The 16,956-nt window shown below is 39.2% G+C and overlaps 1 protein-coding gene across 1 annotated transcript in view; it reads left to right on the top strand.

Moving 5' to 3' along the window:
• The window catches only part of trrap (transformation/transcription domain-associated protein), a 103,098-nt gene that overhangs the window by 71,213 nt on the left and 14,929 nt on the right, over positions 1-16,956 (top strand). Inside the window, exons 59-66 of the mRNA XM_056253031.1 lie at positions 2,290-2,485; positions 2,582-2,847; positions 5,152-5,252; positions 7,850-8,051; positions 10,632-10,793; positions 14,620-14,710; positions 14,819-15,018; positions 15,857-16,118. Of these exons, the coding sequence (XP_056109006.1) occupies positions 2,290-2,485; positions 2,582-2,847; positions 5,152-5,252; positions 7,850-8,051; positions 10,632-10,793; positions 14,620-14,710; positions 14,819-15,018; positions 15,857-16,118 (1,480 nt within the window). The remainder of the gene's footprint in view (positions 1-2,289; positions 2,486-2,581; positions 2,848-5,151; positions 5,253-7,849; positions 8,052-10,631; positions 10,794-14,619; positions 14,711-14,818; positions 15,019-15,856; positions 16,119-16,956) is intronic.

The raw sequence follows: 16,956 nt of genomic DNA, 5'->3' as shown, positions 1-16,956 counted from the left end.
GAAGCACTCTTCTTGAGCACGGCTGTGGTGTGATGGCAAATATGACAGCCAAATTGAGGAAATGAGGCGTTGTTGTTGGAGAATGTGAATACACCACACAGGGTGTTATGGGTAAAGGCTGATAGGTCTGTGGTCCGCATGATTAAAGAGTTGGATATAGTAGATGTAATCAGAACATCTTGAATACAAGGGATTTTTGTTACTTGATATTATTAGAAAATCAAAACTGTATACTGTAATGTATCAGTATTTTATTATGATTATTAATATTATTAAAAATTATTGTTTTAAATAAAATTGTAATCTATAATAATTATCATTATATATCTGATTATTATTATTGTTTGATTATTGTTTCTTCTTTTCACTGTTAAAATGAAGAAACCAAGAGAATAATTGTATTTGCATTTTCTGAAAAGTGCTTGTAATGCAGAAAAAAAAGTGTTACAATGTAATCTGTAGACGCGACGTGCCCAAAAAATTATACTTGATTGTAGGCTGTGTGCCGAAAGAAAATGTTGCATTATATTGAGCAATTATATTTAAAAAAATAATAATTATAAAATTGTATTTATTCAATGCAAAAAATAGAAGTGAAAATATGCTTATGAAAAAAGGTGTACTAAGCATAATAAATATGAAATATTGAATAGCATGTTTTTTTTTTTGTTTTTTTTTTTCTTGATATGGCATTTAGTTTGCAGAATGTACAATAAAATACCAAATCATGAATCACAATTAATTATGCAAATGTGACGTCAGCACATTTTAGCTTCTTTCATTTATGCTCAAAATGAATACCGGTTAATTAGTCTATACATTTAAGCGATTTAGACTGAAGTTTAAAACTACTAATTAGTGTAAAGAACCAGCTGTTATTAACCTATGGTAATGGGCACGTTTTTGTGGCTTTTTTAGTTAGGCCTTCAAAAATTCAGTCTTTGCCCCAGAGCCATTGACTTCAGGGATATTTGAATTTACTGATAATTGAATCTGTTTACTCCTGCACTCTTTAATGCAACCATGCAGAAGTCCAATAAGAGCAATTGGAACGGACGAGAGAGGCAGACAGGAGCCATGAGACAGAGAGAGTGAGAACGCCACCAAGTTTAAAATGACTCGTAATTACTTTCCCCCATCAGATAGTGTTTGATTAAATACCTGCAAGAAAATTAAATTTACATGATGAATGGGCACTCAGAATGAAGGTTATAATGTGCCATCAGCTGATATTAACAGATAATTGTGAAAAATATTGTATTGCTTAATTTATTTTGTTGTGTGGGGATTTGATTTGGCAAGTCCATGGACTGATTTGAGGCATTTATCTTGTAAAGCAGGCATTACTATTGAACGGATTGTTTTTGGATGCATGTATGTGTGTTCGGGGGCATAATTCATTATCGTGGCTCAGGCTACTCATCGTGTGTGTAGTAAACCATCATGTTGTAAATCACCTTGTAAGTGCCAGACTCCCTCCCTCACGTCTTTTCCAATTCATAGAGGAGATTAAAGATCCATGTGGCATTTTGGTTAAGAGTGCAGGGTGTGTGTTTGCAATCTGATATGTTAAGGTCATCCATCGATAGTTCGTGAGGAATGAGTAGGATTTTTTGGGTCCCTGTGGTCTGTGTCCTCTACTGGTGTGGTCTAAGTGTCGTCTGAGAGCGCGATTAGGCATTAGGGGAATAGATGCTTCACTTGTGCGCTTCCCTCTCTCTGCCCGTTCTATGAGTAAATGGCTTTTAAGATACTTTGATCCATCCATTCGTTCAGCCACCTCAAGACTTCGTTTCTTTATTTCTTTTTCTTTCTCAATAGGAATCATAAGCCTGTAATACATTCGCAGTAATGGATTTCTGTGTGTGTGTGCCTGTGTGTCTCTGTGTCTGTGTGTGTGTCTCTGTGTCTCTGTGTGCCTGCCTGATATTCCCAATGTTATGGGGACATTTTTAGGTTCCCATTTTTAAAAGAGCTTATAAATCATACGATTGAATCATATCATGTTTTTTTTTTATGTAAAAATGCAGAAAGTTTTCTGTGATGGGTAGATTTAGGGGATAGACTACAGTTTGTACAGTATAAAAATCATTATGTCTATGGAATGTCCCCATAAAACATGGAAACCATTTTTTTTGTGAGTGAGTGTGATATATGGGATGACTGTAGCCCTCAGATTTAAACTGAGCAGGAGCTTTGAAGAGAATGTGAGTTGTTACATCTTCCTGATGTTTATTAATAACTACATGGAGATTCTCATCTGTTTATTCCTGTATTGTTCTCATTCAGGCGGCTCAGCAGATTATTGAGCTACAGGAAGCTGCTCAGATTAATGCAGGACTCCAGCCTGCCAACTTGGGCCGCAACACCAGCCTCCATGACATGAAGACTGTGGTGAAGACCTGGAGAAACAGGCTGCCAATTGTCTCAGATGACCTTTCCCATTGGAGCAGCATCTTTATGTGGCGGCAGCACCACTATCAGGGTAAGCAAGGATATGGCTATGAATTCCAGTGACATTCTGATTCATCATTTTATATACACTTTTAATCTTTTTTTTATTTATTTATTTCTTCTGCAGCCATTGTGACCGCTTATGAAACTAACACGCAACATGACCCAAACACTAACAATGCCATGCTTGGAGTGCATGCCTCCGCATCAGCCATTATTCAGTATGGGAAGATCGGCCGGAAGCAAGGTCTGGTCAATGTGGCTTTGGACATTCTGAGCCGCATCCATACCATCCCCACCGTGCCTATTGTAGACTGCTTCCAGAAGATCCGTCAGCAGGTTAAATGCTACCTGCAGTTGGCTGGAGTCATGGGCAAGAATGAATGCATGCAGGTGAGTGAACTTTAAGCACGAATACATATTTTCAAAAGTCGTTGAGTCCCCTGAATAACTAGTCAACAAATACTCTTAAGGAAGACCTGTATAATTACTGTGGTTTTGTGTTCACCTGACCCTGATCAGATGAATTTCATATAGTAGTCTGTATACAAAAGCTTAAGGTGCGGTCGCATTTACCATTGTTTGGTGAATTTTTGTGGGCGAAATTGTAATTGTAATTGGAATTTCACATAAGGGCGAAAGATTTCCCCACTCAGATTTTGCTGCTCATTCAAGTTGGTCACATAGGCTACGTTTACACTGTCAGTCCAAATACGATTATTTGTGTATCCGATTGGATTCTGATCTAACATTATTGATGTCCACACTGTGTATCACAACTGTTCAGATCTGATTTGTGTGTCATTGCAGCTCTTTTGTTTTCTGGAATATCTGCATTGGTTTCTATGGCAATGACGTTGCATTGGTAGGAATACGCCAAATACAACAACATGGAGGGGTTTTGCAATAGAGATGTTGTCTTATTTAAATTTTACAACATGACAATGTGTAGTCGCCTCGCTGGTCTACTGCGTCTTATGAGGCAGCGGCAGAACCGTTGGAGGCTGGTATGCACTGCTTTTTTCCACGCTGTCGTCTCCATCGATTTACAAACATGTCTCCGTTATATTGTCATTTTCTGCTCGTCCGGCACTTTGGAAGAACACAGCCTTGTTTCAGCTGCGACTTTCAGCATGTTTCCTATAACAACGTCTGACGTTTAAGTTTTACGTGACGTGCGAAAGTCACATAAACCACGCGAAATCCAATCAGAGCGGTCAGACTGAAACGGATTTCCAGAAATGCGATTTGAAAAGGATTTAAAACCACATATGGATGTAGCTTGAAACAGATTTTTTTTTTTGCAGTTCACACTTGCTAAGTCTGATTGGATTTCAATCGGATATGCAAAAAAATCGGATTTGGACTGACAGTTCGAACGTAGCCATAGATTTGCCATGTTAACCAACATAAACTGGCTTGGTTTGAAAGTGACTTCACTAGTGAATTGCTGGACATTTTTACCTGCTATATTTTGCTAATGTGACCACCTTAAATTCATGTTCAAATGCATATTTTCATCAGAAGTTGCGATAATCTTTTCTTGCACTGTTGTGATGTATATCTAAGTGAAACAGCTTCTCGAATGTTACTTGATTTTGAGGACCTAGGCAGAGGTTATCTGAGAAGAGATGTGATGTAAGGGGGAGGGGAAGTTATTGTTTTTGATTAAAGATTATGAGGACACATGAATAAAAAAAAAATGAGAAGCATGCATAAATCATTTATAATAAACATTGTTACATTCCATAAAAAATAAGAATTGTCCATTTTGATTCCATGGTGACTTGAACACAAGTCAGTACCACAAAAGCCAAATATGTCCATCTGAATGTCATTTTTGGCTGTAGCTGTTTGAAGGAGATGAATTAAATACAATTAATTTCACTTCTCCAAGCAGGTTTTGGCAAACATGAAAAACTGGATAACTAGTCATCCTTTGTGACCTATCCGTAAGGTTAATAAGTTCATATAAACCTGAACTTATTAACCTTATAAGTTCATATAAATCCAATACTACAGTGCTTAAAATAAATGTTTATTTTCTCAGCATTTAAATATTTTTTTTTTACACTCTAACAGAATATGCATATATATTTATGTTGCTGTCAAGCTGACTTCCTCTATACCTAATCTACTTTACTTTGTCAACTCACCTGCTGATTTTGCTGTTAGCCGGACTCTCTTAATCCAAATAACGCTGCTCTCATTACGGTGAGAATGACTGCGGTGCTGTCACAGTAAGAAATGCATTCCAAACAGTGTAAGGAATGGGGTGCTTGCTGCAGCATTCGCTTAAGCCTGATTAATGGAGCTGCCTCAACTGAGCTCAAGTCATTAAAGTACCATTGGATTTAATAAGTCTCTCTCTCTCCCTCACTCTCTCTCTCAGCTATCACTTGGAACTGTTCTGTTCTCTTTATCATTTCTCTGGCACACTTTAAGCCACTGGCTCTCACCTGGGAGTCTTAGATTGAGTTACAGAGATGTCTACAGCAGATATAACGATACTCTATTGTCAGTGGTGTTGACTTTTGATGTATAGGAATTCTAGGTCAGAAAACTACACGTTGGCTGACAAATTAAACCCCTTGTTTTTGAGGGATATCGTATCATTTTACATGAGAAAATTGAAAATTCATACCTGTGAAATACTTTGATTAATTGTAAATGCAATCATTGTTATTGTATTGTCAGGGTCTGGAGGTGATTGAGTCCACTAACCTGAAGTACTTCACCAAGGAGATGACCGCCGAGTTCTACGCTCTCAAGGGCATGTTCTTAGCCCAGATCAATAAGTAAGAGTTGATCCCTGGCTTTGTTCATCTTCTCTCCTTTTCTGCCTGTCACTTTGAGTCTTCTCATTATCACCCTCATTCACTCTTTCTTTGTCTTTAATTGACACCACGCTCGTTATCTTTTGTTTTGTGCACAAGTCTGATTTGCTCTGACAATAAAGAATCTGAATTGGCGAGATCATGAGCTCATTTTTTAAAACGAACCATTCTGACAAAGAATCATTATGAAGAGGAAAGATAAACATCTGTGCATGTGTGTGTGTTTGTGCCAATAATCATCACTTCTAAAACTTTATTCCAATAATGAGGTCAGAACAGTCGTTAACCGTCAATATGAGAGTATTATGAGTAATTAACCTTAAACAGCATGTCTGCGGCTGAGGATAATGACACTGAACTCATGATGAGTGATTATCTCCTGTCATCTTTCTATTGACTGGCATTTTCACGAGTCACTCTGATGAAAATCTGTCATGTAATTGTTTTACATCTCTGAATCTGTAATTAATTTGTAGTGCAATCAAGCCAGGCTTACAAGATATTTAAACAAACAAATGGGTCAGTGACCTATAAGGAATTCAAGATAATGAACAGGAGAATCTTTTAAAACATCTTATTTAAAATGTATGCGCTAAGTTCTAAGAAATGTAATCTTTTCATGTCAGTTTCGTACATGATTAATGAAAAATATAGATTACTATATTAGGGGTGTAACCGTACACAGAAGTCACGGTTTGGTACGTACCTCGGTTTTGAGGTCACAGTTCGATACACGTTCGGTAAAATAGGAAAAATGGTCACACTTTAGTTTAGGGTCCAATTCTCACTATTAACTAACTATTAGCTATGACTTTTGCTTCAATAAACACCTAATCACTGCGTATTAGTTAGCAAGGATGTTAAGTTTAAGTATTGGGTAGGATTAAGGGATGTAGAATAAGGTCATGCAGAATAAGGCATTTATTATTATTAATAATAATAATAATAATAAACTAGTAATATGCATGATAATAAGCAACTAGTAAATAATGAGAACTGGACCCTAAACTAAAGTGTTACTGGAAATAGTAACAAATCCACAATGCTAGGTTTATTTTATTTTATTTTGAACAGACACTAGTGCAAATTACAGTTTGTTCTACCTAGTGGCATTTAGTCCTGCCTGAGGTCGTTGGTACAGTACAGCTTCCTTTAGTGTATTAAGCACTAAGCAGTAAACAGATGTACTCTTGCATAGGTCTTTTTTTTTTCAGGGCTGATAAAAAACAAGGTATTTTATAACAAGGCATATATATATTTTAAAAGGTTTTCTTTAATTATATAATTCAATTATTGTTATAACTGCATATATTTATAATTGGTCTTTACAATACTTTTGTAATAATTGTGTAATATAATTATATTAAAACAAACCCATTTGCTTTTTTAAGCAATTTGAGGTAAGTATTATATAGCAAATTGAATTAATCCAGTTTTTTTCATAGATGAGGTGGAATCAAATGATTGTCAGTGTGAATTGCATTTTATTGATAATTTAATATCCAGAACAAAATACCATTATGTCGTTATCTAATAAACCGATATTGATGATAACCTGTTTTTTTTGCAACATCTTAGCTTCATATAGGCCTTGCTCTTTTCCTCACCATGGGTGAATTGATGGTGAGCCCAGAGCCTGGCACTGGTTTGAAATAGCTTATTAAATACACAAGCTGAATAATTAACTCAATAGCAATTTGTGAAATCTCTGTGATCAGCAGAAGTTTCCCCCAGCCTCAGCAGGGCCTAATGTAATCATTACATTTTCACTCTCTATGAATATTAACGTAGGGATTTGATAAAGCAGCAGAGCTGTCGGAGGAAGATGTTTGACACTTGACTGGGCGTGGGGACTTATGTGCTCTCCAGGCCCGACTCTCAGCAAAGGCCATGAGTAGAAACGTATTATACATGTCCACGACTGACGAGACGCTTCAGTGGATTTGGCCTCCCCAGACTCCCATTGCAATCAAGTGTAATTATGTTGCTTGCCACATACTCATTAAAAGTCCCCATTATATGTGATTTGTTTAGTAGGTGTGTCGTTGGGTAACATTTAGAGATGGTGATGGTAAGGACAGAGGCCTCAAGCACAGATTATGTGTCCCATCCAGTTCTTTCAGTCCCTTATAAAGCCCTTTACGAGCCTTTCTCAACTTCTATTCTTAAACTGCTTCTATAAAAGGGCCCTAGAAAAGATGCTCTTGGGGGACAAATTGTCAAAGCTCTAAAACGGCTGATGAAACAAAAATGTTGGACCCAGTCAGCTAATTTCAGTTAGGTGCTGGCCAGCTGGGTTTTTTTTTTTTTTTTTTGTAGAAGTAATAGTGTTTCTCATCAGGTTTTTTCCATCAGATACTCCTCAAACTGGGCATGTAATCATGATCAATTTTACATGGCTCCTGTTTACCAGTGTACCATTTGTATATATTTTACTGACTCAAGCATAATCCTCCAAATGACTCAGATTCTTTACATTCTAGAGGTATCAAGATTGTGATGATCAGAACTGACACATTCCCCGCTCATTCAATTTGTCAACTTATCTCTTCTACCAGGTCAGAGGAAGCAAATAAGGCATTCTCTGCTGCAGTGCAGATGCATGATGTTCTGGTGAAAGCCTGGGCTATGTGGGGAGACTACTTGGAGAACATATTTGTCAAAGACCGCCAGCCCCACCTTGGTGTCTCCGCCATTACCTGTTACCTACACGCCTGCCGCCATCAGAACGAGAGCAAGTCACGCAAATACCTGGCCAAGGTAAGATCTCCTCTCTATTGCTGACCTCATTGAGTTGTCCAGGTTTCTTCCACCAATGAGGACAATGTCAGTATAAAATCATGCACCCAAATGTTTGTTAAATAGGTAAATGGACTGCATTTATAAATGGACTGCATTTATATAGCGCTTTCACAGACCCAATGGCCACCAAAGCGCTTTACAATTTGCCTCACATTCACCCATTCACTCACTCATTCATACACCGACGGGCGACGGCAGCCATGCAAGGCGCCATCCAGCTCGTCGGGAGCAGCTGGGGTTAGGTGTCTTGCTCATGGACACCTCGACACTTGGTCAGGTGGAACCGAGGATTGAACCACCAACCTTCCGGTTTGTAGACAACCCACATGAACCACTGAGCCACTGCCGCCCCAGGTAAACAGTAGTCAATCATTGTTCTCTATCATTGTGGTTGAGATCCACCTATGGAGAGAAGCATCTCTCGTCTCGGCAGAAGTATCCAGTTGGACTATGTCTTGCTTAAATTTTTTGTCGTCGTCTTACCTTTTTAGCTTCTTTGCCTTATTTTAAGGCTTAATTCGCCAAATGGCAATGGCATAATTGAAAAATTCTTTACTGTGTAAAAATTCTCAGTAAAAGTCACAGTTATTGTTATTTTCAATGAATAAAGACATTTTGTTTTAGTTTTCATTAATTGTAATAACACTGGTAGCCTAACCCTTTACATCAATGAGACAGCTGCATAAACCAACCAATAAATGGTCAAGAACTACTGATCAATGGCCTATCATACTGCGTAATCTAGATGACAACATGCACTTAGTGATTTACTTGTTAAAACTGGCAAAAATGGTTGGCGGAGATGCACAGAGCATGTCATAAAAGGATAGCTTGTTTTTTGACAAGTCTGTAATTAGTTTTACCATTAAACCCATTTACCATAAAACACAGGCAAACTCAGTGCTCATTTGTGGTCCAGTAAACCCATTTTGCTCTGATGGCTTTGTTAAATGGGGGGCATATCCGTCACTGTGTGCCATTTCTGAATTAATGCAGCTGTGGCGAGGGGATGCACTGCATTCAGACTGATGAACCTCCAATGATGGATGTAATTATATTATTAGACTAGATGATGGGTTTTGTATGGATACTATACATGGCAGTCTGCTCTCTGTCGAGTACTGTACGCTAGATCAAACAGCTCCATTTGGCTTTTTCCGGCATGGGATTGAATGCAAGGAGCACTTTAGATTGTGTCTGGAGTGCTGCTGGCCGTTTTAGAGCTTTAGAGACGGTGGCGTAGTTTACTCGTGATTAATGAGAGTAGCTGCTCGCTGATTATCAGTAATTATCCGTAAGCCGTGTGGTCCGTGCTGTCCAGTGCTTAATGTCTCCATCAGGCCTCAGCAGAGATGACGGTTTAGCCTATCTGTTACCGGCCACCGTACCAGAGCCCCACCAACAATAGCAAGAAAAGGCAGCAGCTGGTGGGAATGAAGTGGCCGAGATGATTTTACAAGCCATTAAGCCCTTGAAGTAGCTATTTCAAGGAGCTGATGGCCTCATCTTCAATCGCTGACATAGTTTTAGTTTAAAATGAAAACCTTACCCGTTTAGTCCTACAAGTTGATGAACATTTTCATCCAAACCTACTTTTATGTTAACCTGACTCCGCCAGATGGATTTGCTCCGCATATCCATCTGGAAACCTTCCGTTGAAGTAGTTTTGGTAAGGGGCGAAAATACTGGTTAGCTGATTGGCCTATGTTGGTGATAGACGGGCCAAATCAACCAATCAGATCAACGAAGCATATGACGTACTAACAGAGCGTATCTTTTCCTCTGAGAAAAGCCTCCAGAGCAGTGTTTTGCTCTTCTTTCAGTGAAGAAATACTCTGTAATTCCGATAAAACTTGCTCTATAGCCACGCTGATGCTAGTTTCATCCGCCGAAGCCGACATGTTCTTTAGACTGAACTGACGCGCTTCTCGTTGCGTCACACCTCAACCCGCCTCAAAGCCAACGCTGATTGGACGTTCGTTTGGTGAACTGCTCCCAAATTTTCTTTAACGGAAAGTATCCAGACTGATCTGCGAGTGAAACCTTGAAAGCTCGCGAGATCAGGATGGTCTCACGAGGCTACTTTTATGTATGTTTGAGCCAGAGATCGAAAACATTTTTTTTTACGTGGATACTTGACTTTTTAAATTACTTTTGTGACCAACCGTATGTCTACATGAAGAGGTATTTTCCACATTAATGCAAATAAAAAGAAAGAGAATTTCTCATTTGGGTGAGTGTTTACAGAAAGTTTGCTCGTTGTTTTTATATAAATTATCCCTCCTTTGCCGATTTGACTGATGTGTATTATAATTGTTTTAAATGTGTTATTCATTTTAAATGTCCATGGTATTAAATATAAAATGAATTTTGTTCAAGTAAAATGTCAATGTAATTTTTCTTTATTTTACATAAATCCTGGGTGTTTCTATTGATATCTCTAGACATAAAATATGTATTTATGATATGAATTGTCCTGCAGCAGGGTTTATAAAATCAAAACTATTACCAAAAGAGACTGTTTCTCTTCTTCTTCAGGTGCTGTGGCTGTTGAGTTTTGACGATAAGAACACCTTGGCCGACGCTGTTGACAAATACTGCATTGGAGTGCCGCCCATCCAGTGGCTGGCTTGGATCCCTCAGCTCCTCACGTGTCTGGTGGGCTCAGAGGGGAAACCACTCCTCAATCTCATAAGCCAGGTTGGATTCCACACTACATTACCTTTTCTTAGCAGTACATTCATGCTTGATATATCTGTCTAATCAAGATTAATTTCTTCTGCTGTCTTTAATAAGAGACAGTCTTCAGTCAGTCCCTTCTTTGTCAAATTAATAGTTCTACCGGTTCCCTTTTTAATTATTTATGCAAAGAATTGTTATTGGGTTAATATAAAACACTCTCCAACTGTGGAAACAGAACCACCAATTAAACAAGAGACTAATTTGCCCTCCTTTATGGAGAATTATTTCCAAGCCATTTAAAAAGCTCCTGAACTTCAAAGAGGAAACAGCTGCTCCAAGGGCTCAAAGAGAGAAGAAGAAAAAAAGAGATGGAGGAGAGAGTTCTGTGTTCTTAACCCACGTAAAATGACGGCTAAATCCCCCTCTCGTTCACTGACACGTTCCAAACGGGTTTTGCATGCAGCTCGACCACCTCTTTTCTCACGTACACATGCCAGACCAGCGACTTCTAATCTCTCCATTTCAGCACTGACGCACCCGTGCAGTGGAAATGCTTCACTTTGAGATTAAATACACTTGAGTCCCTGATAAGCACCCAATGAAATGGATATGTTTGCACACCATAATCTCAATTAATGGAGTTGTCAAGGCTGTTTTAGGGATGACAAGTCTCCTTGTTGAAGGATCTTTGGGGTTTGATCTAAGGCAGGGATGACGAGTGAAAGGTAGATGTTTTGTAAAACTCTTGATTTTCAAGTGGAATCTCCAGCGGATGGAGCACCTTTATCTCGGGCTCTGAATTATTTAGCTGTGCTCCAGTTGGCGGGATGTTTTAAAAACGTTTAATGAAATATTGATGGAGGTGAGCTGTTGGGTGCCTTGAGATGAAACCGAGGCGAGGAAAACTCAACACCTTTATGCACACAGACACCCATCACATGCCAGCACTCGTACACCCTAAAATATGATGAGAATTCTCTCCAATTTTAGGGGTGATCTCTTACCCTTTTGCCTCGTTCATTTTTAATGCGATACTTAACAAGCTCTTAACAGAAGGTCTTGGCCGTGGCTGCTTTTCATGTAAAAGCCCATCTGGACTCAGAGGTGTCTCTTTACACCTAAAGGCCAGCCTGTTTTCCGCCGTCTGCTTGACAAAGATCGTGTTTCCACTCTAATGGCCTGCTTGAGTTGGGTGCTGTGAGACCTGAGAGGGGCTGCGGGTGGTTTGAGAAGGAACGCTGTCTGCCGCCTTCATATTTGACTTCATCCCCCCTCACATTCACACCCCTCACGGATATTGCAGTGCCAGGAGAGAAAGAAGAGAGGAACAAGTTGATAAGCATGTTTTTGGGACTATTACATAACAATAAAAGGATCCAAAGATTGGGTTATGAGTTAGACTCCTCTGTTGGTTGGATTTTAAGTATAGAGCCTGGGGGCAGGCTTTTTTTTTTTTTTTTAAATATGTGAAATAGACCTCAAAACTTTCTGCTTTAATTACAGCTTATATTTTTCAAACAGGTTTCCCAAACACTCTGCCTATCTACAAGTGATTGTTCAAAAACATACCATTGGTCCCATTCATACTAATTTCATTTAATTGATAACATCCCTATTGTGTCTTAATATTCTAATAGAATTAATTGATTAAATGTAAGAATTTGACACACAAGATGATGCAAACATTTAATTAGGTTACAAAAATGCGTTATAAAGCCCATAAAAGGTAAAAATCCATTTAAACTTGTTGGAAATTCTGTCACTGCTATGAACTGACCATCACACAGAATATGAAAAATATAAAAAACTTTAGGAGTCAGCTGTCAACGACAGTCCCAAACCTGCCAACACAATAAACACACTCAGCAAAATATCGTCTAATTATCATTAAATTATCACTAATTATCATCTAATTATCACTAATTATCATCGATAAAATCCCAGAAAATATCGAGATTATATTTTTTTTTATCAATATCGCACAGTCCTAACTGCCATAAATATTTTTTACCGGCCATGAAACTGACTACTAACTACTAACAGTAGTTAAAGTAATACAATAAAGTAATCAAATGTTAAATAACACTGCATAATCTGCACTTTATAAATTAAAGAGATTAATCCTTATTAAAGTTACAAAAGTTGTTCAATCAAGAGCAGTTAGTTATTCTTCTTTTTCCTTTGTTTGATTAACATTAAAAACACAGACAGCAGCTGGAATATTTGGCTGCTGTCACTTTAAGACCAAATGCACCGATCCAATATACTGTTACTGTACGCATGCGTTTTCTTTCGGAACTGTTTACGTTCACTTTAGATATAACCGACTATGTTTACTAGGACACTCACCGAGACGGACATTTCTTTTACCAAATTTTAGCACAAGACGACGTGAAACAGAGCAATTTCATTGCCCGCGCGCTGTCTGAGATGGATGCGCACAGAAAACTTCCCACACAGCGCACGAGTAAAATTTAGTTCCCTTTCGCATTGTCTTTTGCTTGAATGTTTAAATTGGCAAGGCTTAAACTTTTGAAACGATGCTGCACTCACATTGCATTGTTAGAATTCATAAAAATGTTACCGGACAACTGGCAATTGATAGTTACTCGGCAACGGAGATTTGTACTCACATTTGGCGCTTGGTGAGTGTTAATTTTAGGTATGCATGTATGTGTAAATGTTTATGTATATTAAAGATGGATGGATCAGCTCTTACAACATTCGAATCTGCTGTTAAAAATAAAACATCCACCCGCCACCCACCTGAACCTATGGTTTTAGGCTTTATTAGTTTGTCATATACGTACAGCGTTTCAGAGCCGTTATATATCACTGTTACATACCCAGCACTTGATTCGTTATTTCTCTCGGATCTGTTTTGCCTCCATTGCTGCTTAAACAAATGGACCCTGCAACTGCATTGCATATTTCCATCATTAATAATTTGTCATCTACAATTTTTTTATTACTTGCCCCTCCCGACCCACAGATTATCCACAGTGTCTGCAGATATAACCGTGATCTGCGCATCACTAATGTATATGTATCTATATAAATCATTATAGTTATCTTTATAGTCATCACCATACACACAAACACCCATATACATATATATCAATAACTATAACAACTATATTAGTGTCCACAGCAATGCACGTTATTGTTCTGTTTATTCTAAGCATGCGCTGCAATCATAGCGTCTTCCAATTTAAATGCTCAAGCTCTTTAAAGCAGGGTGAATTCTGATTGGCTGTCAAAGCTTTTATCGTTCATCAGCTGGAAAAAACTAATTCTGAAAGTGATTCCAACGATATTGTTTCTCTGTGCCGTTATAGTTGTGGTGTGGACTGCTATTATTTTATATTTAGAATGATTTTTACAACTATACCTTTATCGTTATAGTTATCGTCCTTGCTGTGAACAGACCTTTACTGTGATATTACGCATGATCAACCCTGCACTAACGTTTATTAAAAAATACTTTTGTTCTTAGTGCCAATGTATCATTGCCATTTTGATAAATACATGAGCTTTTGGGCTAAAGCATAAAACATCCTGAGCCTTCTTTTTGTGATTCTGTTCAAGGACACAGCAGATCTCCGAAAAGGAGAACGTGTACACTCGGGTTTGACAAGCTTTTAGCGAGTGTCATATTGAGCCATGGTTTTAATCTGCCCTTGATGTTTGTCCATCTCATTGCTTTCCCCCTACGGTTTCATTTTCAAAAGCCTGCACTATCACAGAGAAGTTTCAAAACATGTCAGCACAACGTTTCTCACTCTCGCTCTGACCCAAGCCCACAGGGACGAACTGAAATGTAATCTGCAACTGTTTCTCTCAGGTGGGACGTGTCTACCCTCAAGCAGTGTACTTTCCGATCCGAACCCTGTACCTGACGCTGAAAATTGAGCAGAGGGAGCGCTACAAGAGCGGTATGACTGGAGGTTTTTTTTCAGAACGTTCATAATCCAACAATATAAAGTCCTACAAAAGTCAACTTTTTTTCCCTTCATGTGCTGTTGTTTCTCACTTTTCCTCAGACTCTGGCCAGCAGCAGCCCAGTTCAGCAGCTGCCCAGACCCACTCTGCGTCTGACCCAGGTCCCATCCGTGCCACCGCTCCCATGTGGCGCTGCAGCCGGATCATGCACATGCAGCGTGAGCTCCACCCCACCCTTCTTTCCTCTCTGGAGGGCATCGTGGACCAGATGGTCTGGTTCAGGGAGAACTGGCATGAGGAGGTGAGTGGTTTTATGTGTTAAAGAGAGTTTTTGTATTCCAAAGGTGAGTGGCTACCTCTTAAAGCACATCAGCCCCAAGCGCAAGTTAAACATGACATGAATGCGTTTTCTGTCCGGTTTGCTTACGTTCTTTAGTCTCATGCCGCATGCTCTCGTACACGTAGCTGTTTTCAGAGGGCCGGCTGACTAGATGAAACCTGACAGAGGGGAACGATTGGGGCTCGGTGAGGCTGAAAAGTGGTTTTGCAGTGCAGGTGGACATTGGCGCTTCAGTGCTAATCGGGCTTTGGCGAGGGGCTCGTCGTGATTGATGGGTGAGGGGAGTGTAGACTGAATGTGTGGAGATTGGATTGCTGTGACAGGGCTGATGCGGTGATGCGTCGAGACTGGACAGGGATTCAAGAGCCCCACTCCTGTGGGGACGCTCGGCGACAAACGGCTGAAGAAGAGGAGAGAAAAAGGGCGAGGAAAGAAAGTTTAGCAAGGAGAACTGGAGGATGAAATAAATTGGCATTGAGAGAGCTCAGTGAAGTAAAACATGGGTTTAATTTTCCAGACATTGATGAAGTGTAGTCCCAGACTAAATTAGTCTGTTAATGGTGATCTTCTTCACTTGAAGTCTAAGCTTAATCTCTGCAGCAGAGACCGGTGGAGGCAGGCTTTTACTGATCTCTCTGGTGAACATATTCGCCTCTGAAGGATTTTTTGTATTATCAAAATGGCAAATTGGATTGAATATGTGGGAATGGTGTTATCCTTCATGGTAAATTGATAAAAACTGGTTAACCATTCATCCTTGTCTCTTGGTTTCTCATCTTTCCCTCATTTCCTTCCCCAGGTTTTGCGGCAGTTACAGCAGGGCTTGGCGAAATGCTACTCTGTGGCATTCGAAAAGAGCGGAGCTGTGTCCGATGCTAAAATCACTCCACACACACTCAACTTTGTGAAAAAGCTGGTCAGCACATTTGGCGTGGGCCTGGAGAATGTCTCTAATGTGTCCACCATGTTCTCCAGCGCCGCCTCAGAGTCCCTGGCCCGCCGAGCTCAAGCCACCGCTCAAGACCCTGTGTTTCAGAAGATGAAGGGCCAGTTCACCACAGGTCAGAAAACACGATTCAATTCTTGTGCATGTTATTTTACATAGAAAAATATCTTTCAGCAAAGTGACATATTAAAGTTAAAAAATGCAATTTTCTTGCATATGAATCTGACATGACTCAGATCAAAGAGTTTGTAGGTAGTTTGAAAAAGATTATACAGGGTCTTCCTACAGTAGCGGTTTTCAACCGAGGGTCGCGAGACTTAAAAAATGGGTCGCCAGGATGATTTAAGGAAAATGGAATTACATTAATAAATTAATTAAAAAACAAAATTTGTTTTCATAAAATCATAGTCTATAGGCCTATATAAAAGAAACGCGTGAAATATGGCTATTTAAATAATTAACAGATTAATAAAACGAAAGAAAAAACTGAGAATATGCTGCTGAGTTTGGTTTCTTTCTGTGAGGCGCGGCGCTCCACAAACAAGGTGACGGAAAGGAAACCGAGACGGCAGTTTGTTTGTTTTCCTTATTTTACAAAAGCACAATGTTGTGTTTTATTGCGAGTGTACACAAATATAAGTAAACACTTTGCAGTTTCGAATGATTCGAAACTGCAAAGTTTGTTCAGTCCTGTATGAACAAAATGACGGAGTACGTTTTTATGTTTCCACTGTTTGATCGTGCCGGCGCCTCACACACACACAACATATTCCAGCATTGCAATCTTGACATCGCAGCCTGTTCATTATCAAAATAAAATAGTCAATCTAACATATAAAAAATTTACACTGCTCTGTTTAAATAGTCAGTAGTACAATTCGTGCCGTTCAGCGTAAGCACCGCTCATCTGTAATGTTTCCAAGCACATTTTTGCGAATGTGAAGAGATGATTT

This window comes from Rhinichthys klamathensis, unplaced genomic scaffold (genome assembly GCF_029890125.1).
Source record: "Rhinichthys klamathensis goyatoka isolate OS25496 unplaced genomic scaffold, OSU_Roscu_1.1 h1tg000101l_1, whole genome shotgun sequence".
NCBI lineage: Eukaryota > Metazoa > Chordata > Actinopteri > Cypriniformes > Leuciscidae > Rhinichthys > Rhinichthys klamathensis.
Note: the sequence above shows the minus strand (reverse complement) of the source record. Positions and strands in the feature narration are given on the sequence as shown.